This window comes from Nomascus leucogenys, chromosome 2 (genome assembly GCF_006542625.1).
Source record: "Nomascus leucogenys isolate Asia chromosome 2, Asia_NLE_v1, whole genome shotgun sequence".
NCBI lineage: Eukaryota > Metazoa > Chordata > Mammalia > Primates > Hylobatidae > Nomascus > Nomascus leucogenys.
In genome coordinates, this window is record NC_044382.1 from 72,187,349 (window position 1) to 72,209,827 (window position 22,479).

The window sequence follows — 22,479 nt, forward strand, 5'->3', positions numbered from 1 at the left end:
AAAATCTGGACCTAAGACTTTGAAATGGTTGATGATCTGGTTGTTACTGGACTGAACTGGGGCCTGCTCATCTGGCACAGTAAGGCCAAATATCCACGCTGAGGTTTTGCCGCAGGAGAAGGGAGGGCCTTTATTTGCTGCGTGCCAAGCAAGGAGAATCAGGCAGTTCATCCTTAAGACCTGGCCTCCCCAGTGGCTTGCAAGCAAGGGTTTTTAAAGGCAGGGGTAAATTTCAGGAAAGTGAAGTTACAGGCAAAATCGTAACTCATACATGGAGATTGTATGTTGGTTTGGCCTGAAAGGGGGGAATATCTTTTTTTTTTTTTTTTTTTGAGATGGAGTCTCGCTGTCACCCAGGCTGGAGTGCAGTGGCGCGATCTCGGCTCAAGGCAGGCTCTGCCCCCCCGGGGTTCACGCCATTCTCCTGCCTCAGCCTCCCAAGTAGCTGGGATTACAGGCTCCCGTCACCACCCTCGGCTAATTTTTTGTATATTTAGTAGAGACGGGGTTTCACCATGTTAGCCAGGATGGTCTCGATCTCCTGACCTCGTGATCCACCCGCCTTGGCCTCCCAAAGTGCTGGGATTACAGGCGTGAGCCACCATGCCCGGCTGAGGGTGGGATATCTTAAAGCAGACAGCTTATAAGTCATGGGTAGATTCAAAGATTTTCTGATTTGCACCTGGTTAAGGAAAGGAAGCTTTGTCTAAAACTTTGTCTAAAGATTCGGAGTCAGCAGAAAAGAGTGTTGGATCCGGCCTTTGGGGGTGACCTCCTCCAGGCCCCTCAAGAAGAAATTTAGAACAAAAACTGAAATCAGAGCTCTGTCCTCAGCTGCCCCTTTACTGAGGTCTGTGTGCCAATGGATCAATTGCATGGGGGTCCGGGTTTTCTCAAATACAACTCAAGGACATATGTTAAGATATAATCTTTAGTTTCTATAGGGAACCAAACATTCCAGTGACTCTAACTTCCTTAGCTGTTGTTTCAGGCTATTGTTACCTTCTTGCTTATCAAGTTGCTCATTTACTTCTTGGGGTTAGCTGGGTGCCTAGAATTTCCCTTGAAGGAACTCAAGATTTTCCTTTGTTTCCATACTTGCAGTTGGTGGGGAGCAGGCTCCTAGGAGAGGTCCCTGCTGCATTTCATGGTAGCACCAGCCTCCCCTGCACTGAGAAGAGGCTGCCCCTTTGATTCTCGTCTCCATTCCGCTGCGCTCCAGAGCCCCGCTCTGGTCTTCCCTGCCCTCTGGCCCCACTCCCTTCATTAATGGTACTTGCTTGGCCCTTGTAGCCATCTGAGTTTATGACTTCTGACACACAGAGTGTCAGGGCTGGAAGGGACGTTGGACACCATCCACTTATGGCAGCTGACAGGTACTGAGCTGCGAGTACCTGCTGGGTTTGTGCCCGGGGCTTTCTGTGGTTCCTGTCATTTAAACTTCACAACAGGACTCATGAGCGCCCATCTGGAAGAGGACCAAGTAGGGCTAATACATTTCGTAATGCTAGTATTTGACATGCAAAATGAGACCACCTTGGGCTGTGTTCTATTTTGCAGATATAAGAAGGAGGGAAAGAAAATTACTAGAAAAAGCTGGATTTGTCCAAAGTGGAAACTCTGCCCTGGCCCCCATCGTGTCCACCATAGCCATCGTGCTAACATTCTCCTGCCACATCCTCCTGAGACGCAAACTCACCACACCTGTGGTAAGAGCCCGCTCCAGATCGAGCCTCTTTCACACTCTGACCCCAGCAAGTCCCAGGTGAGAAGCCCTTCCTACCATTGCTCAGTGCTGGCATTAGGAACATCCAATCATGGCAGGCCACAGGATGCAACTTCAACTCCAACTCTTTTTTTTTTTTTTTTTTTTTTTTCCGAGACAGGGTCTCACTCTGTCACCCAGGCTGGAGTGCAGTGGCATGATGGCGGCTCACTGCAACCTCTGCCTCCTGGGTTCAAGCAATTCTCCTGCCACAGTCTCCTGAGTAGCTAGGATTACAGGTGCCTGCTACCACCACACCTCGCTAATTTTTGTATTTTTAGTAGAGACGGGGGTTTCACCATGTTGGCCAGGCTGGTCTTGAACTCCTGACCTCAGGTAGTCCACCTGTCTTGGCCTTCTAAAGTGCTGGAATTACAGGCGTGAGCCACAGTGCCGGGCCAACTCCAACTTTTAAAAACAAGTGCTTGGGCTGACAAGGGGCCCAGGAGAGCCTGGCAGCGATTCTTATCACGTCCATGGCTAGGCAGGGGTCATAGTTAATGTTGGAATGCAATTTTAAGTGTGGAAAAAAAAAAAGGAAACCAAACAAGCAGTTGGCTGTTTTATCTATTTACACAACAAGAAGGAGAGTTTGAGAAAATTTTCTCGGAGGGAGGAGATATAGGTATTAAGAGAGGCAGTGGTGTTGGGGTCAAAGTCTGGGCTTAGGAGCCTGGTCTGCCTTGTTTAAATCCAGACTCTGCTACTTAGTAGCTATGACTTATAGCAAATCATTGAGCCTCTCTGGCCTTGGTTTTGTAGTCTGTAAATGGGACGATAATAGCCACAATCAGCGCTGTTGTGAGGACTGAATCAGTTATTTTGTGTAAAGCATGTAGAACCATCTCAGGCTCTTAGGTCCTGTACAAGTGTTAGCTGTTCTTCTTAGCCTGATTCTCATCTGGGCCAGGCAAATGAGGATTGAAAGCCTTAGAGGGAGAACCGGGATGAATGTGAGACGTTCAAGTTCTTTACAAGGGGCCTGGACATCCAAAGATAAAGAAATGCTAAGCTAGAGGGAAAATGATTCCTGGCTTAAATAAAGAAAAAACTAGCTAAATGTTAAACCAAGTAATTGGAGGAAAGTCAACAAAGGCAACAAAAAAATCAGAGAGAGAGAGAGAAGGAAATAAGCAAGTTCATAGAGAAAAAATTGCACCTAAAATTAGGGACCTCACGGGGGAGGAAAGAGGTGACGTTTGCAAAGCCACAATGGTCTTGCTGAGCCATTCTTTGTGGGGCCCATGACTACCCTGTGTTTAATCCCATTACTGCCCTGTGTTTCTTGGTGAGTTGCTTTTATTTTCTCTGGCTCTTCAGCAGGCAATCACTCATGCACAGTTTACTCTGACACACTTTAGGGCCTTCAGCCCAGCTGTGAGCCCAAAGCCAGATTGAATGGCAAGGATACACCAAGGCTGGATGTAACACTGCCCAATTATTGTGGCTCTCTCTGATCCCAGACCAAAAAGAAAACCTTTTTTTTCCTTCAGCAACATATCAAGCAAATCAACTTGAAATCAAATTGAGAGCACGTAGTTCATATTTTCCAACATGATAGTTTAGAGGGAATCTAGACCAAAACCAAATTTGCAAAGCTCTGGGTCCTTTGGATTCAGAACTGATTGCAGTCACTTCCTCTGCTGGGGTCATGCCAGGAGTTGGTCAGCCCCAGAGTATTCAGACACATCAGGCCACCCATGCGCTCTGACAGCCAGGCCTGGGCTTCCTGAGCCAAGGTGGTGCTTTGGGACCTGGAAGAACTGAGTTCCCTTTGAGGATGCATTTAGGACCAGATGTGATAGAAGCATCTTTCGTTATCCTCTTGATGAAGGGACTAGGATTAGTTGAAGCCTGGGGCCCTGTCCATGGGGCCCATTTAACAGCAGGCAGGATCACTCAGTATTTGATGAAGAAAGCTGTATTATTAATTTCTTAAATGGGTAGCTAGGGAGCGGCTGCTAATTACAATTCGGACAGATGAGAAGATGAAATTGGAGAGATGAAATCATGCACCCCTGGAACACCAACCGAAGGGAGAAGGCTTGTTTTCATTGAGGCTATAGAATATTAACCACCCACTATGCAGGGCACAGCAAGGAAGGCCCCAAGAACAGAGGTGATTTTTTGGAGGGGAGGGTGGGGGGAACCACAGTTGACCAAAGGCTCTCAAATCTGGCCTTGTGTGGCACATGGGGAGGCAGGGCATGGAGGCCAGGTCCTGGGAGCAGGAGAGTGAGGTCACCCTCCAGCTTTCCCCAGGGGCAAGCAGGTCCCTCCGGGGAGCCTCCAGCTGCATCCCCGAGGCTGTGGTGTGATGTGGTGTGTAGCGTGGAGATGACGCCCTAGCTCTAAAAGGTCAGATGCCTCTGAAGAACTGAGAGCAGGGGGTGCTTTAGGACAGTCTGCATGGGCTTCGAGTGAATAGTCTAGATTCAAATGAGGATGCAGTGTGGATGGAGATTGCCAAATGTATTCTGTTAGTGGCCTGCCTCAGACCTTTTCCCTTCTGAATCAACAGAGACAAGGGGATATACTTGCCGCCATTTTGGTGAAAATCCCAAAGCAAAATAGATTAAGATGCTGCTGTCCCCAACTGGCCAACCCATGGTTTCTGAGCCATGAAATGAAAAGATTGTTCCTCTGCACATTCCAACGATGCCACCATTTCTCATCTCAGCAAGTTTAATCCCCATGTGTATAACGGTTTAGAGCCAAGGTGACTTCTCCCTCTAAACCCTCATACTTCTCTTTTGTTCTTCAGGCATTTAGTGTGATTGCCATGTTTAATGTAATGAAGTTTTCCATTGCAATCTTGCCATTCTCCGTCAAAGCAATGGCTGAAGTGAATGTCTCTCTAAGGAGAATGAAGGTATAACTAACCCTGGGTGAGTAGGGAAGAGAGATCTCATTTTGGGGTGGGAAAATACTCAGATATGTGGAGGCTGTACCAACCTGCTGGAGAGCTGGGTCACTTGCTGAGCTGACATTGGGAGGAAGGCATCCATTCAGAGTTAGATGAATAAATGTGTATGAAGGACAGAACAGGCAGAGTTTTATAGGTTGTCTGTAGGAATGATGAGATAGAGTCTCTGTACATGAAGAAGATGTTCCTGACCCTCTTTTTCCTAAACAATCTATACATCCTAAGTGTTCCACAAGTGAGGTTGGTTTTGTTCTGAGTCATCCCCACTTTACCTAGTTTGTCCTTTAATGGGCATGGTGATGGAAGTGATGAAGAGGATGTTGGGGTCCCTACATTTATGCACTCATTTAGTCCCTTTATTCATTCATTTATTCACTCATCAAAGACTTACTTTGTGCCTCCTATATATAAGACATGGGAAATGCGGAAGAGAGAGGCTTTATCCTCAAGAGCCTCTGTTCCAGTGTGGGACCAGGCACTCTAAGAATTTCTATACATGATAAGGATATAATTAACATTCGAGAAGGGCAAATAAAGTCGTTTGAAAGTTCAACTGAGGAGAGGAAAGGGAAGAAGGGCATTTGTGTCAACACGAAAGCTTGTTCAAACATCTATGAATTGATTGAATGATGTTACTCACCCAAGTCAGAAATCCGGAAGTCATCGTAAGCATCCTGATTCATGCACTCCTCTTTTCCCTTACCATACACATCCAACCAGTCAATAACCCTGTTAAATCAACTTCTGATTATGGTATTCTCTCCATTTTAAGGGGTGCCATTGTAAGACTGGATTGGAAGGTACACTGTTGAGTTATCAGTCTTTGAACAAACATAAGAACACCATCACATTAATTGCATATATTATGATATCAGAAAAAAAAGGTGCTTCTTAGACTAGATAAAGGATGGCATTTCTTGACTCCTCAACCTTCACTCTGTCCCTACTGCCATTGCCTTCAATCGAGGCCTCCATTATCTCTAATCTGATTAGTGCAGTGATTTATGAACTAACCTTTCTTTTTCTAACATTCTTCTTAAGTCCGTATAGCACTCAACCCCAACAGAGCTGTCAAAATATTGGTCTGATTACCAATACTCATTCTCACCTGCTCAAAATCCTTGAACCCTTGTCTCCTCCAGGCTCTCCAGCTGTGGGTTCTCAGTGTTGTGTCTCCTTCCCTTCCCAACTTGAGCTCTGTGCTTCAGTAATCCTGAATTGCTTGTTTCATGCCACCACCCCAACAGACCATGCCTTTGCATGCTCGTTGCCTTTGTCCATGCTGGGCCTTCAAGTAGAATGCTGTCATTCACTTTCCCTTTTCTCTTCTCTGCCTGTACAACACCTGTACAGACCCAGCTCAAGCACCAAGTCCATGGACCTCGAGAATGAGAGCCAAGTGTCCCTTCTCTGGCAGTCACAGTGCTTTGTCCTCATCACATTTTGCAGAAAGAATCCGTGTATGTTCTCATCTCCCTCCAGACTGTAATCTCTTCAAGGACAGGAACTGTGCCTTATTTATATTTGCATTTCTGCTGTTTACCCCAAAGTCTGGCACATGGTTAGGTCTTAGCAAAGGCTTTGTTGAACTGGGCTGAGTGGCCTAGGAAGAGGACACAGCAGAGACTGAGCATATGACCTTGATTTCATAAGCATTTAGTGCCAAGCAGTGAAGTCCACTGCCCAAAGACTGGTAAGACCGACTGTCTTGGGCACAAGGGTGAAATGTGGCTGGGATCAGCATTCCCCAGTGTGGGTGACCCACATAGGCCTTGTGGTTAAAGAGGCAACTGTCCCAGATAGCATGAGCTAGTGGACTATTTCTGCTGCAGCTTCTCCTGGGGGAATAATTTCAGAAACTCTTTCCTGGATGTGCTGGGTTAGAATAGCCAAAATTGTGATTTGGGGTCATTAGAAGATACATTGGGATGATTCTTGCAAATGGATGACATCTGCTCAGTTAATTTTATCTCTTTAATCTTAGAAAATTCTCATAGATAAAAGCCCCCCATCTTACATCACCCAACCAGAAGACCCAGATACTGTCTTGCTTTTAGCAAATGCCACCTTGACATGGGAGCGTGAAGCCAGCAGGAAAAGTGACCCAGAGAAATTGCAGAACCAGAAAAGGCATTTATTCAACAGACAGAGGTCAGAGGCATACAGTGAGTGGAGTCCACCAGCCAAGGGAGCCACTGGCCCAGAGGAGCAAAGTGGCAGCCTCAAATCGGTTCTGCACGGCATAAGCTTCGTGGTGAGAAAGGTGGGTGTGTGTTGCACAGGTGTGGCCTCCAGCCCTCCTCCTTGCATTGCATAGCTATGGCCTTCTCCAGGTCTGATACAGTTCGTTTAGAGCTGAAGGTGGTGATGGGATGTCTCTAACCAGAGTCCCTGTATTTTTCCCCCAGTTTTAAAACTATGTACATGAACATTGGAGGCTGCATCTCCAAGTGTGGAGAAGACGGTGGTTATATTCATTCTGATTTGCAGTACTTCCCTTAGAGTCAGTTGCAGTTTTGAATGAACAGTCCACTCCAGGTGGCTAGGCTTGAACTGGCTAGCTTTCAGAAATCATTTTTGATTTGTTCTGGCTTTGTGTGTGTGAGACAGGGTCTTACTCTTTTGCCCAGGCTGGAGTGCAGTGGTGCAATCAGAGCTCACTGCAGCCTCAAACTCCTGGGCTCCAGTGATCCTCCTGCCTCAGCCTCCCAAGTAGCTGAGACTAGAAGCATACATCACCACACCTGGATAATTTTTTAAAATTTTTTATTTACCAGGGGAAAGCGGGATAATTTTTAAATTAAATTTTATTTTTTTTTTATAGAGATGGGGTCTTGCTATGTTTCCTAGGTCAGGCTCGAACTCCTGGCCTCAAGTGATTCTCCTGTCTTGGCCTCCTGGGTCAAGTGCTGGGATTACAGGCATGAACCACTGCTCCTGCCCTAGATATGTTCCTAATTTCACATTGGAATATTATGATAGCTGATAATGACTGATAATTTTGAACACTACTATTTACCAGGTACATAATAAACTCACTCAACCACCTCAATAACCAGGCATCATAACTGCCCCTACTTGATGGTTGAGGAGCCTAAGGCACAAGAGGGTTAAATAGCTTGCCCAAGGTCACATAGCTAGCAAGTGGCAGAGGAGGGTTTCATACCCAGGGCACCTGGCTTCAGAGTCTGGGCTCTTAACCACCGGGAAATACTCTTCTTGTAAAAAGCAAACTGAGATAACAAGCAGCCCAGCCAAGGGCTAAGCCAGCCAAGCCAGCCAGAGTCTGTTTGTTGTTCTCTCCCCTCAAGATTGGGGGATGGAGATTTCAGGCAACGCTGTAGGTTTAGGGAATGTTTGGCCTCTTCCTGCATCTGTGCACGCATCTCCTTCTTGCTCTGGGAACTCAGCAGCAGACTCCCAGGGTGGCAGTGTTGATTTTGCTGCAGAGGGCTCAACATTAATCTTGTGCCTAGTATTTTAATCTCTCATCCTGTTGACTCACTCTTTCCCTGTGCGAGCACTATAGAAGGAGAGGTTCTTATTTATTATGCAACGTCAAGCTCAATAGCTGGTGTGAGAAGGGTACCTCTCGTAGCTAACAAGGCTGTCTGCCACGTATTCACTGGAAACGATATTTGGTTGGCTGAGTGCAATTGAGCTCAGATTTCAGCTAAGTCCCACTGAGTGCCACCTACTTTGCCTTCTCGCCACTCTTCCTGTGGAGCACCTGACATCCCCCCGCCCTGTCTTCCCATTTGCCTCTAAGAGGCCTCCGTGAACTTCCTGTGTTCTAAGGACGCTGCTTTCTGGCCACGCAATGGCTTTGCTAATGTGCTATTCCATATGTCGGTGACTCTGGAATTCCTGCCTCAAGGATGCAGTCAATGTTTTGTGGAATAAATTGAAGATAAAGTGGGGGCAATGCATTGTTGCCTCTGGAGCAGTGGGGGCAATGCAATGCCTCTGGAGCCTGGGGGACCCCAGTTCCAGGTCCAGCCACTTCCTAACTGCTTGACCTTGGATGTCCTGCTGAAGCTCCCTAAGCCTCTGTTTCTTTACCTGCACCATGCATTTCCTAGAAGTACCCATTTCACAAGGTGGTGGGGGATCTCAGATACTACATAAAAATACTAAGCCCATAGTAAGTCTAAGCTGATGTTAGGTATGATTCTTGCCTTTTTCTTTAACAATTATGTCCAGCTTAAGTGCTGCCCTCACATGTTCTGCATTCAGGGCATCCAAGTTTTTCCAAGTTTAGCTCCTCAATTCCATCAGACTGGATCCTCCATGGGGTCAGGGTTTTTTGTTCACAGTTATGTCCTTATCCCGAAGCCCAGCTCCTGGCTTGGAAGTGGACAGCAGTGTTTGTTGGGAGAATCATCAGAGGATACAGGCCTCATGGATTTTCTGCTAAAGACAAGGATGGATCTAGAAGGCTTCTTACTTGGCCCCAAGAAGTGGACAGGACTCAAAGGGCAACCAAATACCTGGTGAGGCTGCATCACATCTGCAATCTCTTTAATGCCCCAGTTCCTTGAAGTCCTTTTAGGGGAATTAAATAGATACAGCTTCATTTCATGAGGCAGGAATTCCAGAGTCACCGACATATGGAATAGCACATTAGAAAAGCCATTGTGTGGCCAGAAAGTCCTTAGAACACGAGAAGTTCACGGAGGCCTCTTGGAGGCAAATGGGAATGCAGGGTGGGGGAAGTCAGGTGCTCCATGGGGAGAGTGGTGAGAAGGCAAAGTAGGTGGCACTCAGTGGGACTTAACGGAAATCTGAGCTCAGTTGCACTCAGCCAACCAAATTTACATCCATGTGGGCTCCACAAAGGCAGGGAGACCTCTGCGTGGATCACTATTTTATCCCAAGGTGCCTGGAATTCAGCAAAGACCTTGTTTAAGGAATTATTGATGACAGGCAGCGACTCTCAGACTCTCATGTGCTGAGAATGGCAGACAGGGGATGGGCCTTTCTGGTCTAGTTTGGGGTGGGAAAAAAATCCATATTTGGCCCCATGTTGGGCATCTTTGCCCTAAGGGATTGCAGAGAGCAGGCCTACATGAGAATGTTCTCAAATGCTCCAAGTGCAGTATCGCACTTGAACACTAGTGGGCATGCTTCCACTTCAGTCTCCGCAGGGGCTGTTTGCCTGCAATGATTCTCCCCATGGCACCCTTCCTCACCTCCTTCACGTCTTACCCAAATGTCACCTGTGGCAGATGCTGTCCCTGCCCATGTGCCCTGGACCTCTAAGTGTTTCCTGGCCATCTTCCAACTGCCTTGTCCACATCTGTGCCCAAGGGCTCTGCACACCTCCATAAAGACCTTCACAGACTAGAGAGCAGCCCTCAGACAATGACTGCCGGGGCATCAATACCCCACCTCCTCTGCCATTGGGTGGGACAAAGCTATAGTCAGTTCCCCAGAGTTTCCTGCAGTTTCCCTGCAGGGTTGAGTTCTGTTTGCCTCCTAGGTAGGGTATTCTGTTAGGGAGCCAACCCAATAGGCTGCCTTTTATGGGCCACCTTCCCTTTCCTGTATCACTTCTCCTCTTCCCTACTGGAATTTCCTGCACCTTCCAAATGCGAGTGTGACCTTCATTGAAATCCTTGATTCAAGGTCTGTTTCTGGGAAAACTCAAGCTAAGACATCTACCTTTCCAGTAAGGCTTTCCTTGTACCCCCAAGCCTCCAGCCCACTCCCTGTCCTTTCCCTGTCTCTTCCCTGCTTTATTTTTCTCCATGGCAAGCATAGATGTGCCTGCCCCACATTTCATTTACTTGTCTTGCTTCCTGTCCATCTCCCCCTGACTATAAGGTAAGTTCCACGAGGGCAGACTCAGGCCATTGCCTGTTGTGTTCATTGCTGTTCTTGCTGGTGGTTGGAACAGTGCTTGGCACATAGCGGGCTCTGAAAATGATTTGTTGGTTGAATTAATAAATCTGGAGCTGTAGAATGTTAGAATAGTTTAACTTCTCAGTAATTCCAGATTTTTGAAAAGCCCCTAGATCTCCATTCTTCAAAAGCTACCCTAGTCTCCCTGGGTTGTACAGCCTTTTGCATCCCACTAGATTTGCTTCTCTGGAGTCTGGGTACAGAATAGCCTTCCTGTTCAAGGCCTGTGTCTCCCAGACCAGCACAAGGCTGTTTCACACCAGTGATCTTACATGATTTCTAGAAGCCCTCTGGGTGCTTGGCTATGCCACACAAGGGAAAGCACTTAATTAAGACTTACATTCCTGCATCCTACCAGGCTGTGCTTATGTGGGCCGGGGTGGTGTGGCTGCAGCTGCCATGCCCCAGAGCCTGCAGTGACCCCTTGTTCTCTGCCTGGCCTGACCAGCATAATTTGGGAGCAGCACATTTGGGCCAGACCCTCTAAGAAGGGGGAGAGAGTGACTGTGTCCTGTCTCTGTTTCTCTGGCAGGGGAAGATCTTGGGAATATGCGGGAATGTGGGAAGTGGAAAGAGTTCCCTCCTTGCAGCTCTCCTAGGACAGGTAAGCTGTGTGATGAGTGCTGTGAAGATGGAACATTAACATGACAATGAAATGGCTTCCTTCCGGTCAGGCGTGGACCCAGCAGATGGCCTCAGCTGCACTGGACACTGTGCATGTGGTTCACGATAATTTCTGGGAGGTTAATGCATGCAGCAGCTCCAGGCCCCTGGGCCAGATGAGGCTGAGTTTTTCACAAACTCTTGAGTTTGCCAATGAGGAGGTCTATTGAATGGCAATTGCCTCCTTGCCTAAAGCTCCATCTTGGTCAAAGGAAAGATGGGTCCTTAAACCCATGGTTTTCCCCATGACTTGGGTTGCCCTGATTTAGAAATGCCAGCAAGGCAGCTTGGTGTGGAAGGACTTTGGATTCTGGAGCTCACGGTGACTGTAGATGTATTTTATGCCTGAACTAAAGCAGCTCATGCCCCCAGCTTCTCTGCAAACCTTGGGGTAGGAAGAGGGAGGGGACTTGGGTCGTTGTCCCTTCTCTGCTCCTTCTAGTTGGGTGACCCCAGGGAAAATGGCCAAGCTGTAGTTTTCACAAACCTCTATGTCGCCATAGTTTCTAAGTCGCATCCCACATGAATGAGAAGCTTTGTGGAAAAAAATGCTAAGTCCTCTTTCTCCCCACTCTGCCGTTGCTAAAGGGAAGTTTGTGCAGCTGGGATTGCCTCTTTCAGGAAGAGTTCGGGGTACTTCTGAAGAAGTGGGAACTCCAGAACAGGGTGGTGGGAGGATGTGTCTTATGAGTTTTAATATGAGTGACTTCTTTTGGCCTCAGTTGACTCATCTATAGAAAGAATGACAACTCCTTCCCTGCCTGGAGGCGGAGGTGGGGGCTGAATCGGATGAGTTCCTGAGGTCACCCACGCTCTGAGAGTGTGTGCCTCCATGATGAGTCAGCATGAGCCATAGAGGTGACTCAGCTCAATTCCCCACATAATGATGTGAATACTCTTAATAGCATCCTACTGCATAAGAGATGGCCCAACTTCTGCTCTGATAGCTCCAGTGATGGGAAGCTCATCATGTCACAGCCAGTTCCCTCTTCGGAGAGTTTTGATGTATATTGGAGTGAAATTTGCCTCCTTTTAATTTCTGTCCTTTGGAAATTTTGAGATAACATTGAATCTATCTCCCATGAGACAGTGGTGGGATCAGGCCCCTGGCTGTGGTCACTGGGGAGGCAGGGGGGCACTCTGGACAGCCTGGGTTCCCCAGCTGTTTCTGCCACATGCTCACTATTTAGCCTTGGGCAGGTAACTTCACCTCTCTGAGCCTCATGAAACCACTTGGTTTCCTTGTCTGTAAAATGGGGCTAAGGAGAGTTGTGATGAGGATTGAATGAGATCGTGTAAGCAATAGTTGGCTATAGGGTAATTTGCAAGGCCAGTCGTGGTGATAAACATTGAACATACACTTAATTCAGTGCACGGAATATACCCTACACATTAAAAATACTACGATTATTATTGTTATTATCATGGTCTCTTCTCCAAATTGAATTCTCTGTCTGTTGCACAACTCCTGAGGTGAAGTGGCATCACATCCTTTGGCCGCCTTGGTGACTCTCCTTCTTTGCCCCTGGACCCACTGCCACTGCCCCGTGACATCAGCCCTGAGCACTGTGGCCTGCCCCACATGTACCCTCTGTTGATAACTTTAAACGTTGCATCCCCGCTGTCTACCATTGTCTATTGGATGCCCACGATGAGGGGTCATCTTAAGTGAACATATGTACTCGGGGTCACAAACTGGAGCCCATGCATAGTTTTAATTGGATTGCTGAATGCTTTAAAAGTCCAAAGATTTCATATAAAACTGGATCTTTGACTCCTTTGGACAAATTAGAAAATCCTGCTCCATCAGGCCTGCATCCTTGCATGGCACCAACGATGCAACTGAGTCAAGGCTGCTTCCTGAAGATGGGGTGTGTCAAGGCCAACACCCACAGCTGTGCAGGTGGTGCCCTGCTCCCGGGGAGAAAGTGCACCTGGAGGAAGGGGAGCCTCTTGTGAAGAGTCTGTTCGGAGAACATCCTGTTGTAGTTGGGCCCAGGTGCCGTGTGCACTGGGAGCAGCCCTGCAGTCCAAGCTTTCCCGTTTGTAGCAGAGCTTACCACTGCCTCTTTTTAAACATTCCCTGCCTGGCCCTGCACAGGTGTTTGACTCTGAGATTCTGCATCTGCATGGTTGGGCTTTCTGGTGCATGGACAAGATGTCCTGTCAACGCTCTTGCACCTTCAGAACCAATGCTTGTGGAGTATGTGGGTGCCAGGGTGCAATGGGCACCCGAGGAAAAGTCCTCAAGGCTTGGCTCCTGAAGCTTCTCCGGTCCTGTTGTTCCAGATGCAGCTGCAGAAAGGGGTGGTGGCGGTCAATGGAACTTTGGCCTACGTTTCACAGCAGGCGTGGATCTTTCATGGAAATGTGAGAGAAAACATACTCTTTGGAGAAAAGTATGATCACCAAAGGTAATATTAACTTTTAAAGCAGGAGGCATATTTGTGTTTGGTACACACTCTCCTACAGATGCTTATGCTGTTGGTAATGACTGCTAAGTGGGTTCTGAGTTTAATGAATTCTGATTAAACATTCATCAGATCCACACAGACACTGGTTTTCCTCTTCCTGAGCCAAGCGTTCAGGAGAGGCAACTTCTGCAGACCTGCGACTGCACGCTGGGAAGAGGATAGAATCGGCACTTCATTCCCAGGGCAGAGGAGCATATGTTCTGAGGTTCTCTGCAACAGGGCATACGTGGTCTGACTAGAGAAAAGTGAATCCAGCAATTTTGCTTTAGGCTGAGTACCCAAAACTGCTCGGAATCATGAGCAAGTATGTAATGAATCAGCCCTGACATTAATTGACATCAGAGCTATCAGGATATATTATCACTGGTAGTGTCCTCAGAATGATCTAACTAAATAAAAACAAAACTCAACTTATAATTACTTGATTTATTTTGAGCCATCATCTTTTTTATATCATTTTATTTTTTAAATGGACATAATTACATCTATCTATGGGGTGCACTTTTGTGTTTTGATATATGACACTGGGGGAGAGGGGAGTGTGGGGAAAGGATAGATGTTGACCAAAGGGTACAAAGTTTCAATTAGACAGGAGAAATAGGCGTTAGTGATCTATTGCACAGAATGGTGACAATGATAAATTTTAATTTATTATATATTTCAACATGAAAATTGCGAGTATATGTTTGTAATAACTGTAGTATGTAATGAACAGACAGCAATTTGGGGAGAAATATTTTCTCTAAGAACATTTAATAACTCATTAGCCAGGCGCAGTGGCTCACACCTGTAATCCCAGAACTTTGGGAGGCCAAGGCAGGTGGATCATGAGGTCAGGGGTTCGAGACCAGCCGACCAACATGGTGAAACCCTGTCTCTACTAAAAATACAAAAATTAGCTGGGCGTGGTGGCAGGCACCTGTAATCCCAGCTACTCAGGAGGCTGAGGCAGGAGAATTGCTTGAACCCGGGAGGCAGAGGTTGCAGTGAGCCAAGATCACACCACTGCACTCCAGCCTGGGCAACAGAGCAAGACTCCGTCTCAAAAAAAAAAAAAAAAAAACTCATTAATACCGTGATCACCTTGGACATTTCTATAGTTATTCTCTCCCTACTTCTGAAACGTTTGATTTTTCTAAATTTTAATTTTAACATTAGATTCAGGGGGTACAGTTTTGTTACAGGGGTATATAGCATGATGCTGAGGTTTGGGTTTCTACTGATCCTGTTCACTCTCTAGTGGACATAGTACCCAATAGGAAGCTGTTCATCTGTGCGCCCTCTCATCCTCCATCCTTTTGGAATCCCCACCGCCTCTTGTTGTCATCTTTATGTCTGTGCATACCCGTGGTTTAGCTCCCATGTATAAATGAGAACATGTGATATTTGGTTTTCTGTTTCTGTGTGAATTTACTTAAGATAATGAAGTCCAGCTGCCTCATGTTGCTACGTGATTTTGTTCTTTTTTATGGCTGCATAGTATTCCATGGTGTATGTATACCACATTTTCTTTATCCAATTCACCATTGATTGGACCATCATCTTTAAGCTCTGGAAAGTAATGGCTTCCTATGGTTCTTTGCTTTGCTTGGTGTATTGCCATGTACATTCTCTCATTTGAGTCCCATAACCACCCATTTAGGGAGATCGTGGCATTATATCCCCATTTTACCAATAAAGAAAAGGGCCTAGAGAGGCTAGCTGACCCTCCCAAAGTATTAAATGCTATTAAATGTCAGAGTTGAGTCTTGGACTTAGACCTTGAGCTCCAGATCAACATCAGTTTTCTGGAGCTGGAGGTGCCTGACAGCTGGGTCACTCAGAAACCTTCCCAGGCATCACAATGCTTAATTAAGAGAATTGGAGTTGGTTTTAGGAATCTGGCTGTCAGCTCTCCAGTGGTAGTTTGGCCTTTCTCATCTTACCCACTAACTCTGTCCCTGCTGGCTGGTATGGCAGCATGTATGTTCTCATCAAGAGGCTTGTCAATTCACCTCCTCTTCCCTGGCCATGCCATCCTGTGGCCAGGAGGCTCAGGTGTGGCAGGAAGGTGATCAGTGCAGGAGTCAGTGATCAGTGCAGCCAAATTACTCTGCTCAGCATCTCTTGGCCTGTGCCACCCACCTGGAATGCCTTCTCTGTCTGTGGAAGCAGACCGGACAGAGGGTTGCCTTATTCATCAAAATGACGTTCAGAAGGCAAATATGTGCCAAATGCCTGCAGCATGCAGGGCACATGGGGGCAGAGATGGCTCAGGTATATCTTTGCCCTTAAGATGCTCAAGCCTGGAATGGGCTATAAGAAATGCACAGAAATGACAGTGCACCAGGGAGGAATGAGCCAGGTGGCAGGAGACCGTGCTCGGATTGTTCCAAGGCAGCAGAGATCACGAGAGGATGGTGGATCAGGGAAGAGAAGATGGCACTTGAATTGGGCTTTGAAAGATGGATCTAGCATCCTTCATATGTGGCATATTTAGCAGAGGTTTTGCTCCTAGGGCAGAAACTGTGGCTCTCAGGGCCATAGGAATCAGGAGGGTGGGAGGAAATTGAAGGTGGGAGGTGTTGAGGGGAGGAAGATGTGCTGCGCAGTCTGGGTCTTGTAGTCACAGATTGGCAAATGTAGTAATAGCAATTATAGCCCCCACTGATGGAGAATTTGCCATGCAGCAGACACTGTGCTAATGGCTTCACATGCTTTTCTGCTCCATTCTCACAACAACCCAATGAGAATTAGTTGTTCGCACAATTTTATTGAGCAGAGAGTGAGGATCAGGGAGGTATAGTCACTTGTCCAAGGTCGCCCAGCTGGATTCAAACCCATTCTCTGATTCCAAGGCCCCTCATCATAACTGCTATGTACGCCAACCCCAAAGTTTGTGTGTGGGCATGATGCTCGGGCCGTGCCCAGGTTCTGTTCTGGGGCCTGTGTGCAACTAGAAGGGCAGCTGCTCATGCCTGCCTGCTGTCTTTCTTGCCTCTTTATTGGTAAGGTCTGTCTTTCGATGTCTGAGTTGTGAGGCCTGCCCATTGTTACTCACTGAAGGAAAGAGGGTCCTGATGAGGATAATGCCAATGGTATCAATCAATCAATCTGTCATCAACCAACCAATCAGCCGTTGTGGAGGCAGGCAACCTGCTGAGCAGGACAGAAACCTAAAGGCCCAGTGGTGCTGCTCAGCAGCTACTGGGAGGGAGCACAAACCTGAGCCAGGCACTGCAGGCGTCCTGAGCAGGAGTTGGGTCCCCAAGGCCGCTGTGCGGGGGCTCTATGATGCCTGGGGAAGGTTCTGCTTATGGTGGGGGCTGTATGAGTGAGGTTGAGTTGCAGAGAAAACCGAGGGAGGAGGGTGTGGGCATCTGTCATAACATGGGGACGACATCCCAGTGACCATGGACCTTCCTAGGTTCCTCGGTGCCAGAAGTCCCCAAAGGCCTCCCCTGGGGCAGAGCGGGTTCATGTCCCTGGGGACCGCTGTGGGGCTGACCCCACAGCTTTGCTGCTTTTTGCAGGATGGGGTGCTAGTCCTGGCGGCTTGGCTACCGCAGAGCTGGCTAGGGCCTTGGCTGTCAAACTCCCCAAAGCCTGGGCTGCAGGGCTAGGCAGAGGGTGACGCTGAGGGGGCACAATGGAGAGGCCAAGAGGCCCAAAGAGCAGGAGTCCCACTCTCTCTCCCATTCCGCCCGCTCACCTCAGGTGCCATTCCCTTCGGCTCAGTATTCCGAGTTGTCGCAGGGGAGAAAACTCCATTCTCTCCAACCTAGTAGCAGTGAGGGGTGGATGGAGTAGCTTTGTGGAGGGGCTGGGCAAATGTCAATGTCGTCATTGGTGACCACCCAGCCCCCTGCTGTTAGCCTCCTTCGCACACACCCTCTCTTCCACCCACGGTCCTACTTCAGCCCTGTGTGCCCCAGGAGGCCATCCCCAGTGACTGCAGCCCCCAGGGGTGACCCCTCCTCTGACTCTCACGAAAGTCCAGCAGGTGGCGCCCTCAATGTTTCCTGCAGGGCTTTCCTGTTCAGCGTTATCTTCTTCCCTGCGTGTCGAGAACCCTGCCAGGGGAGGGGCCATTCCTGAATCAACTCTGCATCAGGTCAGGGGAGGGGCCAGTGGTCAATGGGACGCTACCCTTGGGTCGAAGGCAGAGCGACTGGCCAGGGAGCCTTGGACGTAGCACCCGCCACCCCTGGCCTTACCCCAGCGACACCAGCCGCGCCTGTGGAAGCAGCCCAGGGCAGCAGTGCTTGGGGTCTTTCTCACCCAACTACTTCTGAGCTTTGCACCAACAGGTATCAGCACACAGTCCGCGTCTGTGGCCTCCAGAAGGACCTGAGCGACCTCCCCTATGGAGACCTGACTGAGGTGAGCAGGGCTGGGAGCGCAAGCCCACTGTAGCTGCATACAGTACATTTGCTCAGGTCCAAAGGGCTGAGGCCAGCAAGCCCCTGTTCCACATCCAGATGCCCCAAGGACATGTGGGCAAAGCTCAGGTTCCACCCGTTCTGAATTCTCCCTCTGGATCTATACTTGCTGGATGTCACAGTGGACGTGGCACCAAGCTTACTGGTGTTTGGCACAGTGTAGTCACTTCTTGGGGCTACTCCCAATCTGCCTGTCCTCTCAGGAAGGGTTTCTGGTGAAAACTGCTTCCTCATCCCGAGGGCTGGCTCTGTCCTGCAAACCAGGGCCCCTTCTTGCCTCACTGGCTCTGCCCAGGCCAGGAGTATGGGGGTCACCTCTAAACATTGCCCCCTGGGGTGCTTGTCCAAAGTGCTAGCTCCATCCTGGGCTGAGCCTGCCACCCCAAGAGACCCAGGGGAGTCACCTTGCCATCTCGGGTCCCCACCCTTCTTGTGCCCTCTGCACAATCTTCCTCACCTTGCCTAGGAGCCGCAGAGGAGATCAGAAGGCTAAACCTTTCTGAGGAAAGGCAGTTTGGGGTGTCTTTCTCTGCTGGGGCCCTCAGTCTGCCTCCCTAAGGAAGTGGCCGTGAAGCCTTCCTGGCCTGCATCTGAGACCTCCCACACTGCAGCCCTGGTTCACCCTTCCAGGCCATGCTCCTACCTGCCTGCCAAAGTGTACACTCACTTCCTAGCCTCTAAGTCTCTGCTCCTGTGCCATCACTATCCTTTGAGTTTCAACCCAAAATCTACCTCCTCAAGGAAGGCTTTCCCAAGTCCCACCACCTGAATAATTTGCCGCAAAGTATTCTATTGATGCTCTTCAGCAGGCACTCGTGAAGTTCTGCTTGCTGTTGCTATTATGTACATAACTAACCTGCCCACCGTGGAGCTCCCCAGGGAGAGGGGACTTCTCTTGTCCAGCTTGTGTGTCCCCCCCCATGCCTAGCTCAACGTCTGGCTGAACACATGGAGTTCACTTTGGGTTCCATTGGATAGAATCACCTACAGTAAGCAATCATCCTTTCCAGAAATATTTACTGAGCACCTATTCTGTGCCCAGCATGGTGCCAGGCCTTAGGGTGCTGATGATGAACCAGGAAGTCAAGGCTGATCTCTCCACAGTGCTTAGAGTTGCCTAGGGATGGGATAGTTGCTCTGCAAGTAAACAAAATAGGGAACTCCCTTTTCCATCTGCACCCAGCCACGTTTCCCTCTGGTTCACTGCTGCATTCTCCCCAGCTCTCTGCTCACACAATTCCTGTTGGTGATAATAATGACGTAGCCCCTCCCTGTGGGATCTGCATTGGGCTGGGGTCTTGTGAGATGGGCACCCCTCACTCCTCATGGGAAAGAGCTTTGCCTTTGTTGCCACTGCCCACCGGGCTTCCTGGAGAGGTAGACAAGTGGAGCACTTCCACTCACCACAGAGTCTTGTGTGACCGGGGGCCCTGTAAGGGGAGGAGGAACTTGGATGTGGCGAGGATCAGTCTTTCCCCTGAGTCCTGAGAAGCTCCAGGAAGCTTCCATTGCCCAAGAACTTCAGGGTGGGCCGACAATGGGCAGTAGCAATGTCCCTGTCCACAGATTGGGGAGCGGGGCCTCAACCTCTCCGGGGGGCAGAGGCAGAGGATTAGCCTGGCCCGTGCCGTCTACTCCGACCGTCAGCTCTACCTGCTGGATGACCCCCTGTTGGCCGTGGACGCCCACGTGGGGAAGCACGTCTTTGAGGAGTGCATTAAGAAGACACTCAGGGGAAAGACGGTCGTCCTGGTGACCCACCAGCTACAGGTGATGGGACATGCAGGATCCAGGAAGTCACGGGATGGGTGTGGCTGGCGTCTGATGCTCACAGAGCCTCCTCTTCTGCCTATATCTGCCTGTCTTCGGCTGGGAACGTGGGGAGGGAGCCAGGGATGCAAGAGACACTCATGATTCCCCAGCCTTCCTGGCTCCCAGGAGGCCCACCTGTTCCACTCTGTGCATGGCCTCAGTGGGGCCAAGACTTTTCCTGCACCAGAGGGTAGATTCTCTAGAAGCAATTGAGTCCTGCCTGTGGGTGGACTGGGGCACCCTTCACCCAGTTCTGGGCCCCTGGTAAGATGGGGAGCCAGGGAAAACAATGACGGCCCCACCCTTACTCCAGCAATTCTGGGCAAGCCTGAGGCCAGGGATACCTTGACTGGGGGTGTCAGGGGGTAGTAGACCTCTTGGATGAGGGGCCCAGATGCCCCAGGTATCACACCCCAGGGAAAAGGGGCTTGAAGCCAGGACTTTGGGACTAAGGCTGAGGCTTTGGGGAAGCTCTCTCTGCTCAAGGCCACTGTCTCAGGCTAAGGAGCATGAATCTCACTGAAGAAAGTGACTGGGCTTGACCTCAGTGAATTTAAGAATTTGGCAGAGTGGGAACAGTCCTCACTGCATTGGTGCCACATAAGGGGTCCTGAATGCCTGATGGGAATCCAAGAACCTCCTCCTCCCAGGAGAGGTTTCCCTGCTTCCAGACCATCTCCCTCTCTCTTCTTTGTAAGGAATCCCCAGAGATGTGTGGGGGAAGGGGGGGCAGTGCATGTGTGTGCACGTGTGTGTTCATGCGTGCACGTGGGTGTCTCCTTGCCCAACGAGAGATTCCTCGGGACTGACTTATGTTGAAAGGCCTATTGGGGCAGGAGAGCAAGAGTCCCGTCTTCTTTACTCTCCTGCTACCTGCAGAGAACATGTTACATAAGGGCCTGGTCTGGGGGCAGGAAGCAGGTCTTTGCCAAGGTAAGTCAAGCTGGGGTGGAGAGGGAGGGGCAATAGCAGCAAATAAGGTTGCCATGGCTATAGGATGCTGCAGCCAGCATTTTAGGACCCTCCAGTAGTGGCCAGGAGGACCAGCCTAAAGAGGGGGTTCCTCGAAGACCCCGTAAAACCAGGCTTTCCCATTGCTGTGATGCTGCCACTAGCCTGAGCCCACCTTTGCCCAGGGCTAGAGTTCTGGTCCCGGAATAAGCTCCAGGCGTCAGAATTTTGTGCATGGGGACTGTCTGGATTTCCTCTGAGTGGGCCTGAGCACCTCCAGGAAGCATCATGCTGGGCTGGTGTGGACAAGAGCTCCTAGTTCTTCTTCTGGCCTGAGTTAGGATGGAGGACAAGGTTGGATTTCTTCAAGACCTTCATGAGGTGACGGAGAATGGGTTCTGGCCCAGTCTGGATGCTAAACCTGGCAGCCCTAGCTCTGCACCTGGAATATCCCTGGAGACACCCTGCAGCAGGGAGGGCTGTCCTCTGAGGGCTCTGGGGATCTGAAGGGGGACGCCTTGTCCCTGACAGATGTGGGTCACGGCTGTCCCTCCAGGAGTCCTCATGAGGGGAATCATAACCTTGGTCCTGGTTCAGTCTTTGAAACTGACTGAGCCGCAGTATGACCTCAGGCAGGAGCCATCTTCACACCAAGCCCATCTCCTCAGATTCCGCCTTCCCCTGTCATTTTATCTAACTTTTTGCAAGTTGGAAGAGGCAGGTAGCCACCAGGTGGCACAAGATCTTGGTCCTGCTGTGCCTTGTCAGGGAGGATGGAACTTAGAGCCCCAGAACTGGGGCCCGGGGCTTTTCCAGAGCCTATTCCCTCTGCTCTTACTCTCAGGCCCACAGGCAAGCATCTTAGTGGTTGGGGTGGATGATCGCTCTTCTAAGGAAACCACTGAAATCCAACCCAGGGGCAGATTTGGTGACGGCTTGCAGAACAAAGCTGCTCAAATCTGCCTCCTATCTCTGGAGTGAATTGGGGGCTTGCTGGCCAGAGGGGGCTTCCCTGGGAGCTCCTGGAGCTGGAGTGTGTGCTGTGGTACAGGCAGAAAAGGCTATGGGACTGGAACAGCCTTATGGTGTCTCTGTTTCCCCATCTGAAAAATCAGCTGATAAGACAGGGAGCTGGGCAGTTAGTGGGAGGGAGGCATGAGGGCTGGAGCTGTCCAAGCTGTTAGAACTGTTATCACTCAGCCTTTGGGCACCCTCCCAACTCCCCCAATCAAGTGTACAATGACCAAACACAGCTACTTCTTTCAGGCTTATAATCAAGAGCAGCAGAGCTTGATTTGACCTTGGATGAACTGTGCAGTATCAGGGAAGACCTCTGGCCCATACTGCAAAGGCTTCTTTCTGTCAAACCATCTTTAGTCTCAGCATCTTGCCCACCTCTAGGAAGGGGCTTCATTGATCCTGGGGGGAGAGCTCTGTGTCTCATTCCAAAATGAAAGGAAAACCCTCTTAGCAGAACTCTTTGATCTCAGGAATGATATGGAAATGAAGGGAATTCAAATTAAACATAACGGAAGTGCTTTGGGCAAAATGTGGGATGCCAGC

General features: G+C 49.3%; 1 protein-coding gene across 1 annotated transcript in view; it reads left to right on the forward strand.

The window, feature by feature from the left end:
- Positions 1-22,479, forward strand: part of ABCC12 (ATP binding cassette subfamily C member 12) — a 72,871-nt gene that overhangs the window by 20,820 nt on the left and 29,572 nt on the right. Inside the window, 7 exon segments of the mRNA XM_003263023.3 lie at positions 1,561-1,709; positions 4,530-4,637; positions 6,676-6,954; positions 11,128-11,199; positions 13,548-13,672; positions 18,022-18,094; positions 19,720-19,923. Of these exon segments, the coding sequence (XP_003263071.1) occupies positions 1,561-1,709; positions 4,530-4,637; positions 6,676-6,954; positions 11,128-11,199; positions 13,548-13,672; positions 18,022-18,094; positions 19,720-19,923 (1,010 nt within the window).